Source organism: Perognathus longimembris, chromosome 15, assembly GCF_023159225.1.
Source record: "Perognathus longimembris pacificus isolate PPM17 chromosome 15, ASM2315922v1, whole genome shotgun sequence".
Lineage (NCBI taxonomy): Eukaryota > Metazoa > Chordata > Mammalia > Rodentia > Heteromyidae > Perognathus > Perognathus longimembris.
The window spans coordinates 9,792,394-9,819,189 of record NC_063175.1 but is presented as its reverse complement, the minus strand read 5'-3'; the positions used below and the strand labels follow the sequence as shown (position 1 = coordinate 9,819,189).

General features: G+C 47.6%; 1 protein-coding gene across 1 annotated transcript in view; it reads right to left on the bottom strand.

Annotated features, from left to right (window-relative positions):
- Afg3l2 (AFG3 like matrix AAA peptidase subunit 2) overlaps positions 1 to 5,010 on the bottom strand; it is a 47,386-nt gene extending 42,376 nt beyond the window's left edge. Inside the window, exon 1 of the mRNA XM_048363173.1 lies at positions 4,712 to 5,010. Within this exon, the coding sequence (XP_048219130.1) occupies positions 4,712 to 4,828 (117 nt within the window). The 5' untranslated portion in view covers positions 4,829 to 5,010. The remainder of the gene's footprint in view (positions 1 to 4,711) is intronic.
- Positions 5,011 to 26,796: the final 21,786 nt, after the last annotated feature.

Here is a 26,796-nt window from a genome sequence, read left to right as displayed (position 1 = left end):
AAGATAACTCCTTTCAGAAAGGACCAAGGTCAGATGGCATTGTGCCACATATTCTAGCCACAGATCCAGGAGACACACTATTATCCAGAAGGTAAGAATACTTCAGTTGGGCAGAATTCAGAACTACATCCACATTATAATCACCCAACAGCACGTTTCACTTTGGCAATTTGTACCTAACTTTCAGAATTCAAAAGATTAACTGACAGGAAAAGCTGCTGTTTCATGATGACTCATTTTTACAGACTATAATAGTTCAAGGTGTTTATCTGAAATTACAGACCAGTATTCTTACAAATATACTAACTATCAACTCAATGATAAAGTTAAGGCCAAACATCATTGATCTATAAATATCCTAGCAACAAGTACTACAGCTATTCAATAGATTTTACATCCTGAGGAGAAACATGGTTATACAAGTCCCATTAAGACACATCTCACTGCTTTATATAACGTATATTACCACAAAGGTGTTTGGGGGCAGGGATATAGTTTAGTGGCATGCCTGAGGCCTGGGGTTTGAACTCAGTAATATAAAAAGGAAGTTAAAAAGTTGAGGGGCTGGGGGGTGTATCTTAGGTAGAATACTTACCTAGTAAGCCTAAGGGCTCGAGTTCAAACTCTTAGTAATGTCAAAAAAAAAAAAAAGTTCTGGGGGCTGGGAATATGGCCTAGTGGTAGAGTGCTTGCCTTGTATACATGAAGCCCTAGGTTCGATTCCTCAGCACCACATATATAAAAAAAATGCCGGAAGTGGCGCTGTGGCTCAAGTGGTAGAGTGCTAGCCTTGAACAAAAAGAAGCCAGGGCACAATTCACAATAGCTAAAATATGGAAACAACCCAGATGCCCCTCCACAGACGAATGGATCCAAAAAATATGGTACTTATACACAATGGAATACTACATAGCGATTAGGAATGGTGAAATACTGTTATTCGCAGGGAAATGGACAGAACTCGAACAAATAATGTTGAGTGAGACAAGCCTAGAACACAGAAAACAAAGGGGCATGATCTCCCTGATATATAACTGTTAAGAAAGGGAGACGGAGAGACAGTAGAGACCAAGTCTGTGAATACTGTATATGTTCTTGATACATTGTATATTGCATATATGTCAACCTGACCTAGACAAGGGATAGAAAAACAGGTCGTAAGATATCATAAGAAATGTACACACTGCCCTACTATGTAACTGCACCCTCTTTGCACAACACCTTGTAAAAAAAATTTATGTCCAATTAATAAAAAAATAAAATAAAATAAAATAAAATAAAATAAAATAAAATAAAATAAAAAGAAGCCAGGGACAGTGCTCGGGCTGAGTCCAAGGCCCAGAACTGGCAGAAAACAAGCAAACAAAACAAAAAGCAAAAAAGACAGTGCTCAGACCCTGAGTCCATGCCCCGAGACTGGCAACAAAAACAAAACAAATAAACAAACAAAAAACAGGCATTATCTTAGCTATGCAGGAGGCATAAGTAGAAAGATCAAAGTCAAAGATGCTCCAGCAAAATGCACAGATATTCTACTTGGAAAACTACTTAAGCAAGATGGGCCACAGGACTCAAGTGGAAGAGTGACTGTCTATCTAGTAAGCACAAGACCCTGAGTTCTAACCCTAGTATCACTAAAAAGGAAAGGACACATCCAAAGTGGCTAAAGTTTTTTCACAAAACCAAATCCAGTAAACATACAGATTAAAACTCAAGCTGGGGGGTGGGGGTGGGGGGAGAATATGGCTTAGGTAGAGTGCTTGACTTGCATGCATGAAGCCCTGGGTTCAATTCCTCAGCACCACATAAACAAAAAAAAGCTTGGGAGTTGACAAATCACAAAGGTAGCGCCCTCATGATAGATTTGGTGTCTTTAAAAAAGAATTCTCAGGGATCTCTGTCCCTATCTCTACTAGGTAAGGTCACAGTAAGAAAGTGCAACTAAGGAGGGCTAGGAATGTGATTTAGTGGTGGAGTTCTTGCCTAGCATGCATGAAGCCCTGGGTTAGATTCCTCAGCACCACATAAACAGAAAAGGCCAGAAGTGAAGCTGTGGTTCAAGTGGTAGAGTGCTAGCCTTGAGCAAAAAGAAGCTAAGGACCGTGCTTAGGCCCTGAGTCCAAGCCCCAGGACTGGCAAAACAACAACAACAACAAAAACTCAAGCTAGGGAAGTCAATAAAGGGAATCAGAAAGTCCCTATTCCCAATGCTTCCAGCTCCAAAGGAATGGAGACTTGGCTCAAGTGACAGAGAACTTTTTTGAGCAAGAAAGACAAATGAGAGCACAATGTCCTATGTTCAAAACCCAAAACCTGTGTGCTCATGTGTGCGCACATACACATCCCTACCTCTAAGAAATGCAGAAGCACAAAGAAGTCCAGGGAACAAATCTGTAACAATATCCAATAGCAACCAGAACATATTAATCCCTCAATTTCTACAAGGATTGAAGCTAGAGGTCTTAGGTATCAAATGTGGAGACGCTCAAGCACATGATATAAAATGACATACTTATATGCATAGAACCTGCACATTTCATACAGGATATGTCAGCTCTATTATTCATTATGCCTAATACAATGTAAATGTTAGGTATAGTTATTAGAAAACTCTGCCATGTGTTCGGCACATGTGATTTTTTTCAAATATTTGCTCTAAGGGTACCTACAGATATGGAACCAACTATATATAGACAAGGTAATATAAAGGTATAGAGGTAATATAAATGCTTCTTTACAATACCACAATTTGGTGAAGATCTAACACATGTGGTATACAAAACTTTTTGTTGCCTTAAAACACCCTTCTTTGGCTCTATTTCAAGCTGAGGTACCCTGGAATAGTGTTATTAGCAATAATCCTGTGATAGCACTTTTATGGAGGTTGCTATCTACAAAAACCTCTCTCTTCTGTCTATCTAGTCAGAGTCCTGGGTGTCTATACTCAAAGAGTACTGAGGTATCAATTCATAAAGTTTAACTTTACATCCCTCATCTAGAGGACTGGCATTTGTACTGGATAATATGGGAACTTCCCAGTAGTTGAATCATCCATCCCTCTTAGTCTTTAGGGAATCATACCAGAGAAGTGATATCTCAACACACACAACCACTTCCCAGGAACCTCAACTATGAGGACAGTACTTCTGTCTGACCCCTACCAGTCAGGCAACAACAAGTTCTATCAGATTCCTTCTCAGACAGCACATGAATGACCCCTGTCCCTACACAGGGCAGTCCACAACCAACCAGTTGTAGCTGCCAGCACCGACTACCTTGTATCTCTGCATTGGGGACAACAGAGCCATTAGAAAGGTGTGACTTTTCCATGAGGTAAAGTCACAGGCAGATTCTTGTCAGCCTTGAGTATGTCTGAGCTCACTATCCACTAGTTGTAAAAAGAAAGACATCAGGGGAAGATGGGAAAATGGATTCAGTGAAGGAAACAGAGTAAAGTCTGGTGCAGGAAATGCAGGAAAGACAGATGTAGGAAGAGACCTAAATAAAGAGCGCATGCAAGACTGGCAAGAGAGCATCAAAGTAAAAATCTTAAGTGCAGGTGCCTTCCACCTTCCTATCCACCCTTTCCAAACCCTCGGACTCCATCAAGCACTGACAAAACTCAGGAAAATGTTTCTGGGGAACAACTTTTTCTTGTCATTACTCCCTAAATACTATGACATAACAACTATTTCGTAGAGATTACTTAAAATATACGGCATGGTGGTACAAACCCATGGGCCCAGAACTTGGGAAGCTAAGAGAGGCGATCACCAGTTGGAAGCCTACCTGGGCTACATAGTGAGACCTTGCCTCAAAAAATAAAAACATCAGGTCACACATATAATCCCAGGTTCTCAAGACGCAGAGATGGAGTTCAAGGCCACTTGTGTAAAAAGATCGCTAAGAGAGAGGAGCCAGGTCCCACCAGCAAAATGGGCGAGCGTATGACTCAAAAAGCGGAGCACCCAGGGGCATGCGGTCCTGAGTTGAAATTCCACATAACACGAAACAAAAGGATGTGCAGAATACTCCCAGCACCTGCTCTCTGATTTTGGTGTTCAAAGGGGGTCTGGGAGCCAATCCCCTGAGGACGCTGAGACCACTGTATTATTATTATTACGGCGAGCCCCTTAAATGGAAGGGCCAAGCTAACTTCCTCCGGGGCGGACCAAGCCAGGGTGCAAGGACCTGATCCCAGGGCCTCAACCAGCAGGCAGGCTACGCACCTCGGGGTCACACCAGTGCGGGGCCGGCCCCGGGCTGATCGGCCGACACCGACTCCACAGAGAGTGAGTAGTAGTCGAGGCACACAATCGCGGCCGCGACTCTGCAAACACGCCGTCGCGTCGGGGTGGGGCCGCCGGACCCTCGCGGGGCCCATCGCGGAAGCTGGCCCAGGCCTCGCTCGCAGCGCCCGGCGCTGGCTACCACACGCCCCTCGGCGAGCGGCGGCCAGGCCCCGGTCCGTGAGGTCGGGGGCCGCTCCGGGCCCGGCGGCCGCGCGAGCCCGCCTCGCCTCACATCCCCGCCGCCTGCTCGCGCGCGCGCCCGCCCACCCGCCCGCGACCGGCGCTCGTCCCGCAGGGGCCGGCTGGTGCCTCGGGCCGCGCGGCGGGGTGCGCCGGGGGGCCGGTGACCTTGACGCTCGCTCCCCAAGCCGGAAGCGGGTCCCGGGCCGGAGCAAGGGCGCTCGGCGCCGGGCACTCACCGTCCGGAGGCAGGGCCTCCCGCGGGGGCCCACGCCGGGACCTGGCGCGAGCAGCGGCGGGAGGCCGCGGGGCCAGCAGCCGCCCCGGCCCCACAGCAGCAAGCAGCGGTGCGCCATGGCCGCCGGCGCGGCCTACTCCGCCGCACTCCGCGGGCAGGCGTCGCGGCGGCGGCGGCGGTGGCTTCGGCGGCGGCGGGCGGTGACCCGCGGTCCCGGGAAGCTGGCTCGGTACGAGGACAACGACGCGCCGGCCGCGCAGGGAGCCCCGGCTCACCGGCGAGCCCACGCTCCCCACGCGTGCGTCTCCTCCCGGGGGCGTGGCCCGGCGTGATGACGCAGACGTCCCCCCGCCCTCTCAGAGGCCGGCCACGCGGAGCTGGAGGCGGGACCGAAGGCGGGGGTGGGCGGGGCCTGGGCCTATGTGGGCGAGGCCTCCTGAGGGGGCGGGGCCTGGGGCTTCAGGCCCTAGGACCGCAGTGCCGAGGGTCACCTTGTCACCTTGTCACACTCACCTCGCTGACGCGGCTGCTGGCTGTGCAGGTGCTGAGCCACGGCGGGGGGGGGGGGGGGGGGGGGGGGAGGGGGTTGTTGTTTGTTTTGAGGCCGAGTCTCCCTATACACGCGAGGCGGTGTGGACCGGGCTGATCTCAGACTCCTGACCCCTCAGTCCCAAGCGCTGGGACTCCGGACGCGAGCTGCCGCCCCACGCTCCCAAACACACCTCTGCGTTCTAGAAGGTAAAGCAAGGGCTCCCACAGCGGTAGACTGAAGGCACTGATGAGTGAGCTGGGACCACGGCCTCGCTCCATCCGGGCCGTTAGGACATGCTTCCAAGTGAAAGGACTCAGAATGAGGCCTCCCGTTTTTGGAAACCACAAAACAAAACATGTAGGGTTCTTTTTTGTTTTTTGTTTCAAAACTTGGACTTGAACTCGGGAGTCGGATGCATTTACTCAAAGGCTGGCACTCTACAAAGCCCACTTGGCATGCAGGATGCTTGACCAACTGGAAAGAAAGGGGACTTAGGATCCCAGCTCACCATCCACTCTCTCTAGGTGTGGTAGTGTCTGATATTATGGATGGAGAGGAATGGGAACGGAACATCAAAGCTGAGGAAGGGTGAAAAGGTGGCATAGCCCGGCTTAGGCAGGAAGCTAGCGAGACCTCATCTCAACAAATAAGCTGAATGTGGTGGCTCACCTCTAGAATACCAGCTAGGTGCAAGGCATAGGTAGGGAAGATTGCTGATGCGAGCCAAGCCAAAAAAAAAAAAATGCAAGACTCCATCTGAAAGATAAACTAAAGGGAAAAAAAGGGTATGTACCTGGCTCAAGGACTAGTGACTCTGTGTAGCAAGAATGAGACCCTGAGTTAAAACCCCACTACTGAAAAAGGTTAGGGGGCATCAGAAATGTCTTCATGTATGTTGGGGTTCTGGACACCCCCTTTCTCCCCCCCACGGGGAGAATGGTAACCACAAACTCTATGAAAGAGCACCCAGCCTGGCCCTCCGCCAGCGGAAGGCCAAAGGAGTGCTCACATGGGCAAATGCTAAGTTGAGGACGGGTTGCTGAAGCTTCCCCTCCCCCCAGTCCCCCCCACATGTTACCGAGGGCGGAGGCGAAAAGGAAGGCATCAGGGACACGCTGCGGTGGTGGAATGCGTCTCAAAAGACTTTAATATGGAAGGGCACTTATATAGAAGTAATGGCGGGAAAGAAAGGGGGCTGGCCAAAGGGTCAGTCATAGGCTAGGGGTCACGTTCATCAAGTGACATCACGAAACTTCCCTTTGTGGGCGGGACAATCCCATCATGGTGGCACACACGTGTTCACCTCCCAAGGGGTGGAGGTCAGGAGGTGGGAGGGACTTCTATTGTCCCAAGGCTGGTGGAAGGGCAGTCTTTCCCAGGCCATAATAATCCCCAATAATCTCCCCCTTTTTGTTTTTTTTCAATAAGCAGGGGATGCTGTAAACACATGGCATGTGTGGGCATAAGGCAAATGCTGACATAAGATCTGTGGGGCCCCTTCCACAAAACTGGGGTGAGGGGTAGGTAAGGGTCCATCCATCTGGCTATGTCCAGAAGTCAGAATCCTCAGCTGGTTTCTGCCAAGTGCAGGAAGGTGCAGACAGCAGCCCTCTTTTGTTGGTGAGGTAGAAGCTGAAACTCTGGCATTCCCGGCAGTTCACAGTAGCTGATAACTCAAACATAAGTGATTAGTAAAACATTCTTTTATATAAACATTGAAGCCAAGGTGTTAAACCTTTGCATTTACCCTTTTAAACATTTCTATCATAAAACATTGGGGTTGAGTGTCAATACCCTCAGCTCCTATTTTCTTTCCAACGGGACTCCCCAAGTCTAGCAGCAGGGGGAGAGGAAAGGAAGAAGCATGGTGCAAAATTCCTTTGGTTTCTTTGTGTGACGCTGTAGGCAGTATTGCCACAGCAAAACATTGAGCCATGAGATGCTCAAGAAGGAATCTAGAAAGCAAACAAGGAAAGGAAGCTTGGTTGCTTCCTACCGTAGGCAGTCCTACTTTCCATGAGCCATGAGATGCTCAAGAAGGAATCTAGAAAGCAGACAAGGAAAGGAAGCTTGGTTGCCTCCTACCGTAGGCAGTCCTACTTTCCATATTTTCATGGGAGAGCAGAAGTCCAACATGGTCCTCCTTTTCCTGGAGAGAACAAGAAAACATTTCTCCAGAGTGGGTGCTCTGGGTTTAATTTTCCAATCTGGAAAAACACATATACTGTACTCCATCCCACACTGATTCGGGATGATTTAAAATTTCTGGATAATTAACATAAGCATAACTAATCCTTAATTAATCCTAGGGAATCCTTAATTAATCCTGGGGAATACCTCCCCCTTTTGTTTTTTAAAATTATGACACCGGCGGCCACCAGGCAGGGAGTATGGATGGAGGTCTCATCTTCTGTAGCTACTTCCTGCTGTCAAGGGGGCGACGTAAATCAAGGGCCCCTGGTCAGCCTGGCAGTCCGGTGTAGCTGGCAAAAAGTCCCCATCATTACCATGAGTATGGTCACTAGGGCCAGAGAGCGCTATGGTTTTCTCCAGCCCCCCCTGAGTCTTTGGGCATACCCAGAAGTTTCCAAGGCTGGTGCCTCCAGGGTTCAGGCCTGTGTTAGGGTGACGACTGTGAACGGCAAATTCCCCATTGGTGATCTCAGCAAGAGATGTTATTCTGTCAAAAGACACTTTTGAAAAGGTCAGGCAAAGTATCGACAAGTTCTCAGAGCTGGTTGGCATGAATGGCATAGAACACACCCTGGGCATAAGCCAGGAACAGTTCCCTTTTGGAGCATAAACCCAATTGTAAAGTGAACGAGTAAGGAGAAACGACTGAAAGAAGTGTTTAATGATAGAAAACTGGTTTGGCATAGCCAGTCAGAGGCAAAATAAATAAATATATATATACACCTATATACAACTGGCAAAAAAGAAGAAAATGGACAGGAATTATCTCTCTCGATTTCCCGGCTCTGATCCATTTTGAAAGGGTGAAACAAGGCATCTCCCTTTAGGATAATATGGCACCATTCTCCTCTCACTCCACTCCACCTTTCCGTCTCCTGGACTGGCTAAGTCCCAGGAATTTCAACGTTTGTGGCTGGAATTGCATTTTCCCATCCGCGTTTGAACTCGGGGCCTGAGCACTGTCCATGAGCACTTTCGCTCAAGGCTAGTGCTCTACCACTTGAGTCACGGTGCTGCTTTAGCCTTTTGCTCGCTCTCTGTGGTTGAGCTCTCAATCTGGCTCTTTGTTGTTAACTGGGAGGTGGGATTTTGGAGAGATTTTTTCCTTTTGCCCGGGCTGGCTTTGAACTATCCAGGGAGTCATAGTCCTACAAGCCCTTTTTATTCCCAGTTGAGCAACAAGGAAAAAACACAACAGAGATAATCCATTTGTAAGTCGTTGAGAACTGACCAAAAACTGCTTGTGAAGGTTTGGCTATAACACTTAGAGAACATGAGATTTACATGCCATCAACTTGAATCACGCCGTTGAATCCCACTGGCAAGTGAAAGAGAACACAGATAAATGACAACCAAGGGCAAAGGGTTAAAGCATTGTGGAATCCTCAGTCTCGGAAGTGGCTGCGTCCCTCATCCCCATTTGGCAAGTTCCATGCCATGCGATGGGGAACTCGAGGCAAAGCTGTAGTGGTATCTCTTGCTCACATCTTGCTCTGGGTTGCCTGCAAAATTTCTATATAGATTGGTTAGAGTGTTCAAAATTTTTCAGCACTTTTGGCTCTGGTATATCGATGCCCTTCTGGTTTAAGCAGGGTGAAAAGACTTTCTTAATCACAAAATTCAAAGACTTTCTTAATCACAAAATTTTAAGACTTTCTTAATCCCAAAATTTTACCTGGCTAGCTGTGACCACTAACATAACTATGGTGATTTAACCTGGAGTAACTGTTAAGATGGAACTATTCACATCCTACTCAAGGCTCTTAAATCATTCGAGCAGCTTCCAATGGGAGAGAGAGCAAAGAATCATTAGTAGTGAAACAAGGCAGTTCGGGAACAGACTGTGGTGGCATCTTCCTATATCCAGGAGCTGTCACCGTCCATGCGGCTAGCATCTGTCCACCTGTATCCTATAAAGCAGTATATTAATCCTGGGTCAGGAAAGTTGAGGTTAATGGTCACATTTGTATGAAGCAATCTCAATTTCTTGATCTTGAGAGTTTATGAGAACACAGGAGAGAAAATAGGAAGGTAAAATCTTAATTTATGCCAAAGAGTTGTTAAGGCTACATGCACACTTAACTTTTAACACACTGAGTATAAAATAACATGCTGATTTTATACCATTGTGCTTTTACTACATGCTGCATATTTGAACCTTATGGAAACACACTGAATATAAAATAACATACTGGTGTACTTTTACCACATGTTGCATATTTGAACCTTATGGAAATTTTTATAGGCACCTTTATCTCCATCGAACACCGGGATGGAAACCTATTGTTATGCTTTTAAATCTTACCAACAACCACACGCGCGCGCGCACACACACACACACACAAAAATACCTGAGCGCTCTTTAAAATTGCTTTGATTGGCCATTTAAATTTTCTGGAATTCCAGCGGCAAATGATATTGATTTGCCCATAATAGAACCACGTGGTTGAATAAAAAACAAAAGGGAAACCTGTTAATTACACACTCCCAACATGACAATTTTTAAATCACAGTGGACAAGCAAACCCTTTTATCCATCTAGAAAAACTCCAGTTGATTTCATATCTTTGAACTGGTAAACATGGAAGTTCAATCAAATTACCTATTGTTGTATCAAAACTTTGTTTTTCCCTTTAATAATTTTCCCTGGCTTTAACCCCGCCTGCAGCCGCGGAGAGAAAACGTGCAGGCAAGCAGGCAATCACTTGCAATCGTTAAGTCCAGAGTCCCCGCCCAGCCCAGGGGAGTCTGGCACGCCCCTCACCTGGGGGGAATGGGTGGGACCCCGCCTTCAATATGGGGGACTCCATTGCGCTCCACGTGTGTGTTAAGTCAGAGAAATCAGGATTCAACCAACTCACCCGAATTTCTGAGCTTAACGACCATCGGCGGGCACAAAGCAGTTTGCCGGGCTGCAGCAGGTCCAGCCACTCCGGGGCTGCTGCTGCCGTTGCTGCCGCCCGCGCACCCCAAGTGGGACGCCGGCCCAAGGTCTAAACTGCACGCCACGCCTTTTTTTTTTTTTTTTTCCTATCCGCAGCTCTGCCGCCGCCATGCCACAGCTTCCCACATGGCGGAACCGCGCTTCCGCCACGCCGTGCTCGGCCCGCCACACTCGGCTGCCCAAATGTTACCGCAAAAGATGCCTGGTGCCGCCCGGGGCCACGCGGCCCCAGCGCACGCAGCTGGCAAACCCGGGGCGGCGCGGAACCCAGTGTACTCACGCTCAGCCCGCGCAAGCCAAACCGCTCCGGCGCTCGGCCACCCACTGCTTCTCAAGCACCACTGCGGGTGCCTGCCGTCTGGCCCGGGGCGCGCAGAGCAGAACCGACCCCAGCCCGGGGTCGCATTCCTCTTGCTCCGGCCCCACTGCTCCACTGACATGTTTCCGCGGGAAGAGCGCCCCCGCTCCCTCCGCCGCCCGGCGCCAAATCGCCACGGCGGGGCAACTCTCTGGCGCCGCGTCCCGCGAGCCCATGTCTCCATGCTTCTGCCCCGTCTGGATGGGCAGGACCCTCCTCTAAAACCCTACTTAGCAATCTGTGGGGATACTGTACCCCGAACTTCTCGGCCGTACAATTCGGTCCCCGTTCGGGCGCCATTTATGTTGGGGTTCTGGACACCCCCTTTCTCCCCCCCACGGGGAGAATGGTAACCACAAACTCTATGAAAGAGCACCCAGCCTGGCCCTCCGCCAGCGGAAGGCCAAAGGCGTGCTCACACGGGCAAGCGCTAAGTTGAGGACGGGTTGCTGAAGCTTCCCCTCCCCCCAGTCCCCCCACATGTTACCGAGGGCGGAGGCGAAAAGGAAGGCATCAGGGACACGCTGCGGTGGTGGAATGCGTCTCAAAGACTTTAATATGGAAGGGCACTTATATAGAAGTAATGGCGGGAAAGAAAGGGGGCTGGCCAAAGGGTCAGTCATAGGCTAGGGGTCACGTTCATCAAGTGACATCACGAAACTTCCCTTTGTGGGCGGGACAATCCCATCATGGTGGCACACACGTGTTCACCTCCCAAGGGGTGGAGGTCAGGAGGTGGGAGGGACTTCTATTGTCCCAAGGCTGGTGGAAGGGCAGTCTTTCCCAGGCCATAATAATCCCCAACACATGTATACACACACGCACACATGAAAAAAGTGCAAGAACACCATTAAAATGCCAGTAGGAATCAGGGGTTTGTGACTCAAGGCTATAATCCTAGCTACTCAGGAGGCTGAGACCTAAGAATCACTTGCTTGTAGCTAGCCTGGGCAGAAAAGTCTGTGAGACTCTCATCTCCACTTAACCATTAAAAAGTTGGAAGTAGAGCTGTGGCTCAAGTTGTAGAGCAGTAGCCTTAAGCAAAAGAACTCAGGTACAATGCCTAGGCCTCGAGTTCAATCTCCAGGAGCAGCACACACAGACAAAAAAAAAATCACCAGTGTATACAAGACTTGAACATTACAATCAATACAGTTATTTTGAAGTGTGTGTGTGTGTGTGTGTGAGAAAGAGAGAGAGAGAGAGAGAGAGAGAGAGAGAGAGAGAGAGAGAGAGGTGGGGCTTGAACTCAGCCTGGGCACTGTCCCTAATCTTTTTTGCTCAAGGCGAGTGCTCTACCACTTTGAGCCACAGCTCCACTTCCAATTTTCTGGAGGTTAATAGGAGACTGTCTTTCCTGCCTGGAGAGGATTTGAGCCACAAGTCTCAGATCTCAGCCTCCTGAATAGCTAGGATTACAGGCATTAGCCACAGTGCCCGACTATTAAACAAAATGAAATATGAAATCCTAGATACAGTTTTTTCATTGGCATAGAAAAAGCATAAAACTTTTAAATGGAAAGTAAGCCAGTTTTGTTCTAGGCCAACACCTGTAATCCCAGTCCTCGGGAGGTGGAGGCAAGAGGATTATGAGTTAAAGGCCATTCTGGGCTGCATCATGCCACCAGGCCTAGTGGAAAGCCTTTTCCTTTCTCATACTCTGTCCTTGAAGTGACAAGATGCTGTATCTTCCCGTGTGTGTCCATATGTTCCATGAGTATTTGCAAGTATATAAAGTTCTTTTTATCCAATTATTTTTTTATATTTTGTTAGTTTTGTTTTTGTTGTTTTGCTTAGCACGTATCCCTGTATCTTAATAGTGTAACTTCCCAACTGGCATGCTACTAGAGCCATGGCGGCACTTCCAGCCTTTTGGTGCTTCACTGGAGATAAGAGTGTCATAGACCTTCTGCCTACTGTTGGCTTTGAACCACAATTATGAGATTTCAGCCTTCTGAGCAGCTAGGATAATGGGCTTTACTTATCGATACCAGCTACCTTCACTGTACTCTTTCACAAAAGTTTAAGTTTTTAACCAAGCATCATTTAAATAGCTTTCCATTTACTCCCATTCCAGCTGACACAAGAAACAAGCAAAAAGTGTGTGTGTGTGTCACCTAGAATGACCATTCAGAGGGTGATTTCCTGGCAGAACCATTTTGTGGTAAACACTAAAAAACAATTTACCAAGCTCATGGAAACTGTGATACATATATTCTTCCACTAGATGGCAGGAGAGACCTTCAAATCTCTAAACACAACAGCACATCCTGAATTCCAAAGTCTTAAAATGTGTTGGCAATGTTGGCTGGATTCTTTCTTTTTAATTAAATGGTTTCACTGTTGTACATGGCTTATCTGTAAGGATCCTAATTCTGTGTTTCTATACAGGGTGTCCACAGTTTTTTTTATTGGTGTTCACAGTTTTTACTGTTGTTTCTGGTTTATGTGCAAACTTAAAGATGTGTGAAAAACGGTGTCCACTTTAATAGTTCTCTAGCTGATAATGAAAACAGAATAAATTATGATCTTGACACTGTGATATTAACAGTATGAGCAACAATAACACAACATTCAGAATATTCCTTGTCACCATTTTACTTGATAATCTATTTTATTTTATTTTTGCACCGGTACCAGAGCTTAAACTCAGGGTCTAGGTGATGTCCCTTGCTTTGTTTTCTGAAGGCTGGTGTTCAACCACTTAAACCACACCTCCACTTCCAGTTTTTTCCTGGTTAATTTTCTTCCCAAGCCTGGGATCTCAGGCTGGCTGAGTTCCTCAGATCTCAGCCTCTTGAATAACTAAGATTATACCCAGAGCCACTAGCACCAGGCCAAATATTCTAAAGTGTTGGTCACAATTGTATACAGTAAACTAATAGTATAAAATACCTAGATGTGGGGTTGAGACAGTATCTCAAGGGGCAGAGCATTTTCCAAATACATGCAAGGCCACAATTTAGATCCTAACTGAAAAAAAAAAAAAGAATTCTAGATGTTTTTCTGATTGTGTTGTCTTGCCAGAAAATATATAAATATATAACTACTCAGTCAGCCATAAGCCATCTTTTCATTTTTTGTATTGGTAGTGGGGCTTAAACTCAGGGTCAGGGAGCAGTCTCTTAGTGTTTTCTTTTAATTTTTTATTGTTCTTATAAAGATGAATACAGAGGGGTTACAATAACATAAGTCAGGTAAACAATACATTTATTTTTGGATAATGTCACTCCTCCTCTCACTCTCTCTCTCAATTTTTCCCTCTCATCCTCACCCATAACTTATATCGTTAATTTTCAGTGAAGTGTCTAGTATTACTGATTCACTTGTTCACCTTGCCCCTCCATTTCTGTGCCCCTCTCACCCTCCCAAAGACAGATAAACAATACACAAGACAAATCAAAAACAAAAGCAAAGAAAACAACCTCTTGTTTCCATTTCCTGCAGTTCATTTTGATAAATATGATTTCATATGATCAAATGCACATAGGCATTGTGCCTTTGTGTTCCTCCCCTAAGAATATCCTCCTTTCATCTCGCTCCATATAAATGCCTGGAGTCCACTTCTTTTTTCATGTCCTGGTGTATTTTAGATCTGACTTCTGTATATGAGGGAGAGCATGCGCTTTTTGTGTCTCTTGGCTTACCTCACTTAACATGATTGGTTCTAGGTCCATTCATTTCTCTGCAAATGGCATCGTGTTATTCTTTCTGATGGCTGTGTAAGATTCTACCTTTTTCTGTAGGGCACTGGACTGCTTCCTTCCACACCCTGGCTGTTGTGAATAGTGCAGCAGTGAACATGGCGGTGTCTCTAGGTGTCCTGGCTTGTGATGTTCTGGGTAGATGCCCAGGAGTGGTACGTCTGTGTCATAGGGAAGTTCTGTGTTTAGCTTATCTAGCTTTCATTCCCCCTAACAATGAAGTAGGGTTCCTTTTCCCTCATTTCCCCACCAACATTTGTTGTTGGAATTCACCGTGTTGGCCATTCTGACTTGGGTAAGGTAGAAGCTCAGCGATTTGGATTTGTATTTCCTTCGTGGCCTCCCTCCCAGCTTTCTCCCTCAAGGCTGACACTCTTGTCTCTTGAGCCACAGCTCCGCTTCAGCATTTTGGTGGTCAATTTGGTGGTTAATGGCTGGCTTCCAACGTCAGTTCTCAGATCTCAGCCCCCCGAGTAGCCAGGAGGACAGGCGTGAGCCACAGGTGTTTGGGATATGCCATTTTTTTTTTTAGCTTACTGTTGTCATGAGGCCAGCAGCCTAGAAGTGGTTTGCAACATCGCTGGTGGAAAGCAGTGTCTGCGGCTACACTGACACAATGCAAGTGCCCGGGAACAGGAATAGGAGTAGGGGGAGAGGTGCTCGCTCCAGACCCACTTCAAGAATTCTCAACGAGGGGGCTGGGGATATAGCCTAGTGGCAAGAGTGCCTGCCTCGGATACACGAGGCCCTAGGTTCGATTCCCCAGCACCACGTATACAGAAAACGGCCAGAAGCGGCGCTGTGGCTCAAGTGGCAGAGTGCTAGCCTTGAGCGGAAGAAGCCAGGGACAGTACTCAGGCCCTGAGTCCAAGGCCCAGGACTGGCCAAAAAAAAAAAAAAAGAATTCTCAACGGAGTTGTGAAGAGAACGCTACCACAGAAAACAAAGGGTCACATTCACATAGCCCACCAGACAACAGCTATTTGAGGTCAAGATAGATGTCTTTGGATTCCAATAATGCTTTTTGTGGTGCGGGGATTTGAACTGAGAGCTGAGGCCTGGCTCATACTAGGGAAGGGTGATGGTGTGGACCATATCCTTAGGCTTCCTGTGTGCTCTGTAAGCAGGATCGGAGCAACTAAGGCAGGTCTGCCTTCCCTGTGTGCTCTGACAGGATGGCAGGTCTACCTGTCTTTAAAAATTAAAGTCTTTGGGGCTGGGAATATGGCCTAGTGGCAACAGTGCTTGTCTCGTACACGTGAAACCCTGGGTTCGATTCCCCAGCACCACATATATATAGAAAACGGCCAGAAGTGGCGCTGTGGCTCAAGTGGTAGAGTGCTAGCCTTGAGCAAAAAGAAGCCAGGGACAGTGCTCAGGCCCTGAGTTCAAGGCCCAGGACTGGCAAAAAAAAAAAAATTAAAGCCTTTGTCATTCCCATCTACCTCCGTTAGTGTCTTCCACACAGCTCAAGCCCTCAGAATTTTAGGAGACTATTGAGACATGCTGTCAATTGAATAATAGCTTCTAGGGGAATTACAAATATTTCCACTATAAACATACTCTAGTTTTAAGTTGCATCCCAATTCTACAACCATTAAATCTTAGAATTGACAAAAAATAAAAGCCTTTGCTTTATCAATGGTAAATCAGTAACACCACACTGGAATTTTGTTTTAAAAAGTCCTGGTAGAGTGCTTGCCTTATGTATATGAATCCCTGGGTTCAATTCCTCAGCACCACATATATAGAAAAAGCTGGAAGCGGCACTGTGGCTCAAGTGGTAGAGTGCTAGCCTTGAGCAGAAAGAAGCCAGGGACAGTGCTCAGGCCCTGAGTTCAAGCCCCAGGACTGGCAAAAAAAAAAAAAAAAAGCAAAAGCAAAAAAAAAAATGAATGAAGCAGATAGCTGTGGCAAATGAGCAAGAAGCAACTCCTAAAACATCCCAAAACTGCTCACTGCTGAGAAACAGATTTCTGGAGTGGATCACTGCCATTATTTCTAGCTACTCAAGAGGACTAGATCTGAGGATCAAGGTTCAAAGCCAGCCCAGGCAAGATGAGTTGTAAGAACACTCATCTCTAATTAACCACCAAAAATCTTAACATGGAGCTGTAAGTGGTAAAGCGCTAGCCTTGAGCACAAACGCTCTGTGACAGAGTCGAAGCTCCAAGTCAAGCCGCAGGACCAGCACCAAACAATAAAAGAATTTGATCACATAAACAGAAATAGGGCTACTGGTGGGAAGGAAAGCTTGTAAAGTTACCCACTTCTCCCAAGGGCCCTCTGGAGCTGCCTTAGAGTCTCGGCCACCGGGGCCCCGCAGCTCAGGTTTATGACTTCTGGGGACTCATTCCTGACTCACTGAGAAGGGCCAGCAACTGCGGTCTCTGTGGGTGGGGTGGGGCCGGGTGGGAACCAGGCTGGGTTCTGGGGACTCCTCGTGGAGAGGCTCCGTAGGCTCCGCCCTGTCCTCCCAGACTCCTCAAGGGGCTGAGCACTTTTTTTGGTTCTCAACTTTGGACAGCTTTATGATTGCCTGGACCGTCCCTTTAAAACAAATCTGAGTCCCAACCCAGGTATGTGCGTTCTGAACTCTGGGGTGGGACTTGAAAATCTGAGTCAATTAAGAGAGAGGGACAGAACAGAAAACATTGTTTATTTACTTTTTTTTTTTTTTTAACATTTTGTCCTTTGTGGGGCTTGAACTCAGGGCCTGGACTCTGTCCCTGAGCTCTTTAGCTCAAGGCTAGCACTCTACCACTCTGAGCCACAATTCCACTTCTAGTTTTCTGGTAGCTAATTGGAGATAAGAGTCTCGCAGCCTTTCCTGTCCAGGCTGGCTTTGAACTGCAATCCTCAGATCTCAGTCTCCTACGTAGCTAGGATTACAGGCGCGAGTGCCACCAGTGCCTGACTCTTTATTATTTACTTTTTGATTGTGGGGTTTGATTGCAGGACTTCCCAATTACCAGACAGGTGCTCTCCCACTTGAGCCATGTTCCCAGCTTTTTTCCCCCCTTTTTGCTTTCTTTATTTTTGGTGGGGGTCTGGGTTTCCTATAGGGCTGCCTTGGACTTTGTCTTCCTACCTAGGCCTCCTAACAGCTGAGATGACAGACACACCTACCACTTGTTGGCTGAAATATAGTCTCAGTAATTGAAGGACTGGCCTTTCCCTTCTCGGCCCCTTCTTTCTATGTATCCAAGATGGACTATGAAGGACTGACCCAGGCAAGCCACCAAAGGTAAGTGCGGACTGCCTGGCTCCAGCAGGCAAGTCTGCCTGTGAACATTCCATCGTGGGCTCAGCCCCCAAAGCCCCCCACACCCCTAGACCTAGTGGCGGTCTCCTTAACCTCTGCTTCCTTGCTCAGACCTCATGAAAACCTGGCTCCTGTCCCAGCTGACACACAGCCTCCAAGCTTGAGGGAAGGCTGCATCCTGCTCTGCTCTATCTCAAGAAACAATCCTCCATTGTGGAAGAGGAGTCCGGCCTGTCTCCTTCCTTGTTTTCTTGGTTTCAAACTCCTGAGTAACTGGGAGGTCTGTGGTGAGCCATGGTTCCTAGTTACCCAGAAGTTGAGAGTAAGCGCCTTACAGGAGGGCAGCCGGAGCTGGCCTGGGGCATGGCCTAGTCAGCTGGGCCATCCCATGACCTCCTACAGGATGGAGATGGGCACTCATTCAAACCATCTTCAAGACCCAAGTCGCCAAGCACTAGGTGGCGGTGCCCCTCGGAGATGATTACCGTTCCCTAGCTTGGGGAGCCGGGGGAATCCCGCGGGCTCACAGTGAGCCTGCGGAGGAACCCTATGCCTAAATGACGCCAATGACGTGTCTGACCTTTTGCACTCATTCCTGTCAGACCCCTGTGTGTATTTATCTTAGTGAGGAAATGCCTGGATCCCTTTCTGAAACTGCGTAAGCTAAGCAGCTTGACTTTTTGTCTTCTAAACCCTTGGAATGTGTTCTTTTATCTGTTTTCCTGTCACCCCTTTAAGTTTTCCCTGGGCTAATTTGAACCTACAATATGAGAGGCTAGAGAAAGAAGAGTAGCTCAACTATGTCTGTGGGTGGAACGCAATCCTTGCCTCGTGGTAGAAACTGGAACATTAGTTATTTAACAAATAATATTCTGAGATATCACTGCATGGGTATGTTTCCATCCATCACTCCAGAATTTGCTGGTCAGAACTAGTAAGTGGTATCCCCCCAAATTATACAGGGCTGCCAGGCATTGTTAGCTCATGCCTGTAATCCCAGCTACGCAGGAGTTCAAAGCCAGCCTGGGAAGGTAAATCCAAAAGACTTATCTTCAATTAACCACCAAATGGCTGGCAGTAGAGCTGTGGCTCAAGTGGTAGAGTGCTAACTTTGAGCTCAGGGACAGTGTCTGGGCCCTGAGTGCAATCTATGTGACCAACACACATGCACACACATCATAGAGCACTCATAAAAATGATTGGTCTCACCGAGAGCATGTATGGGAAAGAGCTACTCATATAGATCAAACAATTCTAACGAGGCTAGATGCGTTAGAACAAGCCCTGGAACGGCTCTGAGGACATCAGCAGACTCTGGTTGAGAGAAAACAACTCCAATGCCATACTGGCTTTGAAAAATAACGTGTAGCTCCTCTACCTCAACATTCCTCCCAATGGGATTGGGATCCGGTGAAATGACATCTTCGTGGTGCTGTCCCTGATTTGCTCCCCCAGAAAGTGGAAAAGTTACATTGCCAATGGCTAATCACAATGGAATGAGTTACAAAGTCTTCCTCACCAACCAGTTCTTGAGGAACTACAAAAGTCTTCATTGGCTTCACCCTCAAACATAGTTCCCTAATCTCAACCTCCACATGTGGTGGTTATTTACCCTGGGAATAATTATTCCTTTGTTTTTCTTTTTCTTATCTGTAACATGTTGTACAAAGGGGATGACATTTAACCAAGTCATTTATGAATACATCTTCATCAATGCCACCCCTTTCAACATTCTCACCCATCCCTCCCTCGCCCACCTCTTCCCTCACTCCTCTTCATTTTATAGGATGTAATTAGATACTTGATTGCGTTCTTCTTGTTATTATTTCAGTCTTTCAAGTAGTGTGTGGGGATTGGGGATATGGCCTCCTGGCAAGAGTGCTTGCCTTGTATACATGAAGCCCTGGGTTCAATTCCCCAGCACCACATATACAGAAAACGGCCAGAAGTGGCGCTGTGGCTCAAGTGGTAGAGTGCTATCCTTGAGCAAAAAGAAGCCAGGACAGCGCTCAGGCCCTGAGTCCAAGCCCCAGGACTGGCAAAAAACAAACAAACAAAGCAAAACAAAAATAATACGATCATTCAAGTAGTGTGTGGTCCCGTCTCCTAAATGCAAGATGATTGCACTCTTTTCTTCACATGTGAAGAAAAGAAAACCCTAGAGGTCTGTGGGCTTTGTGAATGGGTACAGCAGATTTATCAGTGTGCTGGCAGCATAAATGCTACCAGAGGAAAAGCAGATGAATTTTTTTTTAATCTAAAAGACACAGGATTCTGAGCGCCTGGCCTTTTGCATTCATCTTGTCAGAGCTCTGGTATGTACTTAGTGAGCCAGTTCTTGCATCCTTTACTGAAACTGTCTAAATGCTTCTTGACTTTTTGTCTCCTAACCCCTTGGAATGTGCTCGTTGATCTATTTTTCTGTCACCCCTTTAAGTTTTCCCTGGGCTAATTTGAACCTACAAAAGTAGAGGTTAGGGAAAGAAGAGTAGCTTAACTATGTCTGTGGGTTAAACTCCTTCCTTGCCCCACAGTGGTAGCTGGAATATTATTTAATAAGCAGTATTCTGAGATATCACTGTGTAGGCATGTTTACATTTATCACTCCTGAATCTCCCTGTTGGAACCAGCAGTTTTGTGTACTGGGTCTTGAACTCAGGGTTTGGTCACTGTCCCTAGGTTTTTTTCACTCAAGTATGGCACTCTGTCACTTGAGCCACTACTCCACTTCTGGATTTTGGTGGTTAATTGGAGGTAAGACTCTCACGTAAGACCTGCCTGGGTAGCTTCAAACTACAATCCCCAAATCTCAGCTTCCTGAATAGCTGGGATTAAGCCACTCATGCCCAACTTGAAATTTGTCTTGTTTTGTTTTGCCAGTCCTGGATCTTGAACTCAGGGCCTGGGTGCTGTCCATCTTTGTGCTCAAGGCTAGAGCTCTACCACTTGAGCCACAGCTCCACTTCTGGCTTTTTCTGAGTAGTTTATTGGAGAATTGGAGATAAGAGTCTCACGTCCTTTCCTGCCCAGCTGGCTTCCAACCATGATCCTCAGCCTCCTGAGTAGCGTGAGCCTGGCTTGTCTACTGATCGGCAGATAGAATGTAGAAATTCCAGAAACAAGGTCCTTGGGAAGAAGAGCACATAGAGCCAGGGGGTAGGGGGGTTTGCCATGGAGATGGATGGGTGTAAAGGGAGCTTGCCCTGCGTCTAGATCTCTGCCACCCTGTACACAAAGTGTAACTGGAAGATTCTCAAATACGTTTTATTATATCAGTGGAGGAGCCTTGGTCTTTGAGAATCCCAGATTTATCCCTTTTACAACTAAAGGAGGGTTGTTACAGGAAATGACAAATGTGGCTGGTGGTGTAAATGAAGGAGCAAGCTTGGAGATGCTATCTCCTAGATACCTAGGCCACCTTGAGCCTTGGAAACACGCCCTCCATAAAGGACTTAGGGCCTCTTACGTGCTTACCTCTCAGGCTGCTTGACATGAGCCTTGTTTCCTGCTTTGCTCACTTGCTAAGTAAAACTCCTTTAAACTGCTCACTGGACTGGACACTTCCTCAGACGAACTCAGTCAACATTAGAGTGTAAGGTCCACCCGGAGCGGGCTCCATGAAGATGCCCCAGCCCGTCGAAAGTCTCCCCACAGTACTTGTGTTACCCAGGTAACTGGCACACCTTTAGGCAGGCGGGGGCATCTGCACAGAGCTCTCTTGGGGTGCACCTTACATCGAGCACATTGTGTACCCAGCATTGTATGTCACACACACAGCCCCAAGGGGAAGCCGTGCTCTCTGGAACCTCCTGGTGATAAGATGGTCATGACCATTTGCAGTTCATCCACTCAGCCCCTGGAGATGGAAAGCAACATGCTCAAGGTCAGATAATGACACTGCGGCTGGGATGCATTGGCCCTGGGTGGGCTCACTCCAGACCCTGGTTCTTGACCATTCTGTCCACATAGTGCTCTGTAATAAGAAGTGAGGGGATTGAGAACAACAGATACCACCTTTTGGCTTTGCTTCCTCTATGGCAAGAAGCAAGCAAGGTCTGTAGCCCAGCGCAAGGGAGAGAGTGGTAGAGGGAAGGGCCTGGAGGAGGACGCCCACCACGGAGCCCACCACGAAGGCCCCACGGGGCATATGTGTGCCAACAAGAGTGCTTATTTGTGTGTTTATTTATTTATGTGCCCGTGCTCCGGGACTGGGGCTTGAACTCGGGGTCTTGTACCTTTACTTGGCTTTTTCACTCAAGGTTGGTGAAGGATTGATTCCTGCCTTGTTCCCCCAGGTCAAGCGAGACGCCAGGTGCCTGGGAACAGGCTCGACCACATGCCCGTCCGCAGGTAGGTCATTCCAATCCGGGGCCAAGGACACCACCCTTGGTCCCCAGGGGACAACAGCCCCTCACCCCAGGGGGAGCATTCCACGGTGGGCCTGGCCAAGGACATCACCCCTGGGCCCCCAAGAGACCATAACCCAGTTTCTATTTTCTGCTCCCTTGTTAAGCCCTATAAAAGCCCGCCTCAAGATCCAGTCCCCTGCCACCTCCAATCCCTCGGGAAGGTCAGTGCCCCTCACCGCTCCTCACTCAGCAGTCCTCACCTGGTGACGATTGAGTCCACCCTGTTCCTTTCCTGTCCTCCATTTTCCTCACAGTGGCGCTCTACTACTTGAGTCACACCCCACTGCTGACTTTTTGCTGATTAATTGGTGATAAGACTCTCATAGACTTTCCTGCCCAGCTGGCTTCAAACCATGATCCTCAGAGGTCAGCCTCCTGAGTAGCTACTGTTACAGGCGTGAGCCACCAGCCCCTGGCTAGCAAGGATATGTATTAGGACATAATTCTGAGTCCCCAGCTAAAGAAATCTGAATTGAACTGAGAAGTTACTACAGATTAAATGTTTGTGCCTCTTCCTGCCCCGTTCCTAGGTTGCAACCTTAATCTCAGTATGAAAGTACCAAGTGGTGCAGACCCAGGTCCTCGTAGGGGACACCCAGCAGAGCTCTCGTCCCTTCGGTCTTGTCAGGGTGCACTAAAGGCACCATTAGTGAACCCCATGCATGGAAAGAACCCAGGATCAAGACAGGAAATGGAGCCAAGCACCAGTGGCTCATGCCTGTAACCCTAGCTACTGAGGAGGCTGAGATTTGAGGATCATGGTTCCAAGCTGACCCTGGGCAGGACAGTATGTGAGACTCTTACCTCTAACCAACAAAAAGCCAGAAGTGGGGTGTGACTCAAGTGGTAGAGCATTAGTCTTGAGCAAAAAGCTAAGAGACAATGCAAAGGTCCTGAGTTCAAGTCCCAGTACTGGCACACACACACACACAAACACACACACACACGAAGACAGGAGATGGTATGTGTTGGAGGTTGGGGAAGAGCCAGCCAATGGAAGGAGATGGAGCAACTGTAGGTGATAATGACAAGAGGGACCTTTTTCCTAAAGCCCAGTTGGTTATGGATGTCTTCATATCCCTGCTGCTCAGGCACAGGTGAGTTGGTGCTTGTTTTTCACTGGCTTCTCAACTTCTTCTCTTCTGCCTCTGTGTTTGACTCCTTGTGCTTCTCTCTGCACAGTTGCATCAGCTGGGGTGCTCTTGATGTCCAGCTGTCCAGGCCTCACTGTAAACCACTTAGATAACAACCCAGGAGGTGAGGGCTAAGGTGCAGTTGTTTAGAATCTCCTCTATCTTTTGTTTGTTTGTGTGTTGGTCGTGGGGCTTGCCCCCTGGGCCTAGGTGTTGTCCCTGAGCTGTTTTGTTCAAGACTAGTGCTTTCCCACTTTAAGTCACAGATCCCCTCCCAATTTTCTGGTGGTTACCTAGAGAGAAGAGTTTCGTGAACCTTCCTGCCTGGGCTGGCTTTGAATGGAGACCCTCAGATCTCAGCCTCCTGAATAGTTAGGGCTACAGGCATGAGCCCCCAGCACCTGGCTCCTCTGACTGTCTTTACCATGCAGCCTGATTAGGGCCTGCTTGCTTACTGAAATGTGTTTGTTGTTGCTATGTCTTTCCAATAAGTGCAATCAGCTCAGTACCCAGAACACAGGACACATTTACCAATCAGCCACTTGAAACACCACAGAGCTACAATAAGAAAAGCAGCTTGGTACTGCCAGTAAAAGAGGCCCAAAGACAAATGGAATTGACTAGAAGACCGAGAAATAAACCCATATACGTATATACCTACAGCCTTCTGATATTTGACAAGGGAACCAAAATCATATGTTGGAAAAGAGACAGCCTCTTCAATAATTGGTGCTGGGAAAACTGGATGTTCAAATTTGGATTCCTGTCTCCTTGCACCAATATCGACTCAACAGCTTCAACATCAGACCTGAAACTTTGAAGATACTACAAGCTGGATTAGGAGAGACATTAGAACTTATTGGCATAGGTAGGATCTTTTTGAAGCAAGTCCAAGGGGTGCCGCGGATAGGTGAGAGACTTAACAGATGGGATTACATCAGACTCAAAATTTTCTGCACAGCAAAGGGCATAGTTACTAAATTACAAAGACAGATAACAGACTGAGAGATCTTTGCCAGTTATGCTTCTGAAAAGGGCCTAGTATTCAAAATATACAAGGAGAACAAGAAACTAAAATGAATAACCAATCAATAAATGGGCCAAGAAGTAAAAGAGAGACTTCTCAGAAGAAAAAGTAAGAATAGCCAATAAGCACACAGGAAATAATTAAGATCCTTGGCCATAAATGAAATGCAAATCAACACTGAGATTCCATCTCACTCCAGAAAGATTGGCCAGCATGGAGAATTCAAACAATAACAAGTGCTCATGGGTTATGGGCAGAAAGGACTCCATTACACAGCTGGTGGGAATGGAAACTAGTATAGCCACTCAGGAAAGTGGTTTGGAGACTCATCAAAAAACTAGACATAGGGCTGGGGATATGGCCTAGTGGCGAGAGAGCTTGCCTCGTATACATGAGGCCCTGGGTTTGATTCCCCAGCACCACATATACAGAAAACGGCCAGAAGTGGCGCTGTGGCTCAAGTGGCAGAGTGCTAGCCTTGAGCAAAAAGAAGCCAGGGTCAGTGCTCAGGCCCTGACTCCAAGGCCCAGGACTGGCCAAAAAAAAAAACAACAAACTAGACATAGGACTACCCTGTGATCCAGCAATCCCACTCTCAGACATTTCATTGCAAGTCAGGATGTGGTAAAAACAGCTGCTGCAACCCCTGTGCTCCCTGATACGCCGCGACCAGGAGCAACACAATAAGGGAGACCAGCTGTGGAGCTGAGGTTCGGGGTACCGGGGGACCTGTAGCCTTCCTCCAGCTTCAGATCCCAAGGTTCTATTCACCCAGGTTTTTGTTGGTCTTGCACAAGGAACTCAGGTACAAACTTACACGTGACAATATTTTGTCAAGTAGTAGGTGACTTTTCTTATTCTGGGAAGGTGAGCTGAACAGTAAACAGTTTACAATTTGCATAAACCTAAGTCTACCTGGGGCTCTCACAGTTTAGGGTGGAGTTTTCCCACACCCATGATAGAACTCTGAGTTCTCCACAAGCCAGGACTGATTGGCCTTTCCTGGAAACTCTTAGCACCAGTGCTGATTGACCTTTCCTGGAAACTCAGCGGTTCTGAGAGTTCTGGGAGGAGGCTGTCCTTCCTCCCTGTCCTTTCGGGTTCTCGCAGACATCCTAGTTCAACACTACACTATTCGCAATTGCCAACTTATGGGAACAGCTCAGATACCTCACAATGGACAAGTGGATCAAGAAGATATGGTTCATCCATACAATGGGGTTTCACTCATCTATTGGAAAGTATATTATGCCATTTGCTGGGAAGTGGCCCGACCTAGACCAAATCATGTCAAGTGAGGTAAGCCAGGCTCGGAGAAACAAATGGCGTGTTTTTTTCTCTCATATGTGGAAGCTAGATATGAAACAGAACTACACCTAGACATACAGGGCTCTATGCATCCGCATACAAACTGAATAAAGGATGGTGTAATTAGGGAGGGATCCAAAGGCATCATTCCTGTGAACATCTAGTGTACTGTTTATCAACATGAATACCAAGAAATGGAAACATGTTGGGGGTGGGAGAAGGGAGGCACAAGGACTGAGTGAGGGTGGGGGGGCACTGTAGTCATTACATTCAAATAAGGAACGTGTAACTTGATGGTAGGGATGGGAGAGGGAAATGGGGGGCACACTAAGGAAGTGGTAATTGATCAAGAAGCATTGTGGTCACAACCTGACTTATGGATTTCTACATCATCATCATCACTGACCTGCAAGTGGACTCCCTTGGATTGCTCTTTGGGGCCCCCTCTGGATAGGCAGTCTTGCTATTTTCTTTCATGGCTTTTCTTTTATTAGCAAATAAACCGGCTGTTACCTCAAACATATTCCTGACTTGTAATTTTTTAATTTTTGCCAGTCCTGGTGCTTGGACTCAGGGCCTGGGCACTGTCCTGGAGCTCTTTTTGCTCAAGGCCAGTACTCTGCCACTTGAGCCAGAGCGCCACTTCTGTTTACGTGGTACCAAGGAATGGAACCCAGGGCTTGGTGCGTGCTAAGCAAGCACTCTAATTCTAGGCCAAACACTCCTGGCCCCTGCCTTTTAATTCTTGAGTGGGGAGAGAAAACACATTCCTCCCCATAGAGGAGATTATGGACAATTCATGGTAAATAGACATCTAACCATAATAAAGTGATTTCTCTCCCCAGGGAAGGAGACTCGCGCTCTCCCTTTTCTTAGACGGTTTATTTTAGACAACGTTGCCATTGCAAACTGTGGGTTTCATGACGCTACTGTCACAAGGCATAGATTTCCTTAGTGTCAGAAACCCGGATTCCCTCATGTCATTGTAAATAACGCTTCCGTGTGTGGGTTTAAATACTGAAACGAATCGCTTTATCAAAATTAAAAAAGACAATGCGTACTCTGGCCCCCACCCCGCCCTCCTAAGTTCGTGGTTTAGGTGGCGAGGGCGCGAGCAGGGCGCACGAGGGGCGCAGCTTTCCCGCCATCTCACCGGAGGGCGCGCGCTCCCTCTCCCCTCACGGCCCCCCACCCCTCGCAGACTGGGTGTCGC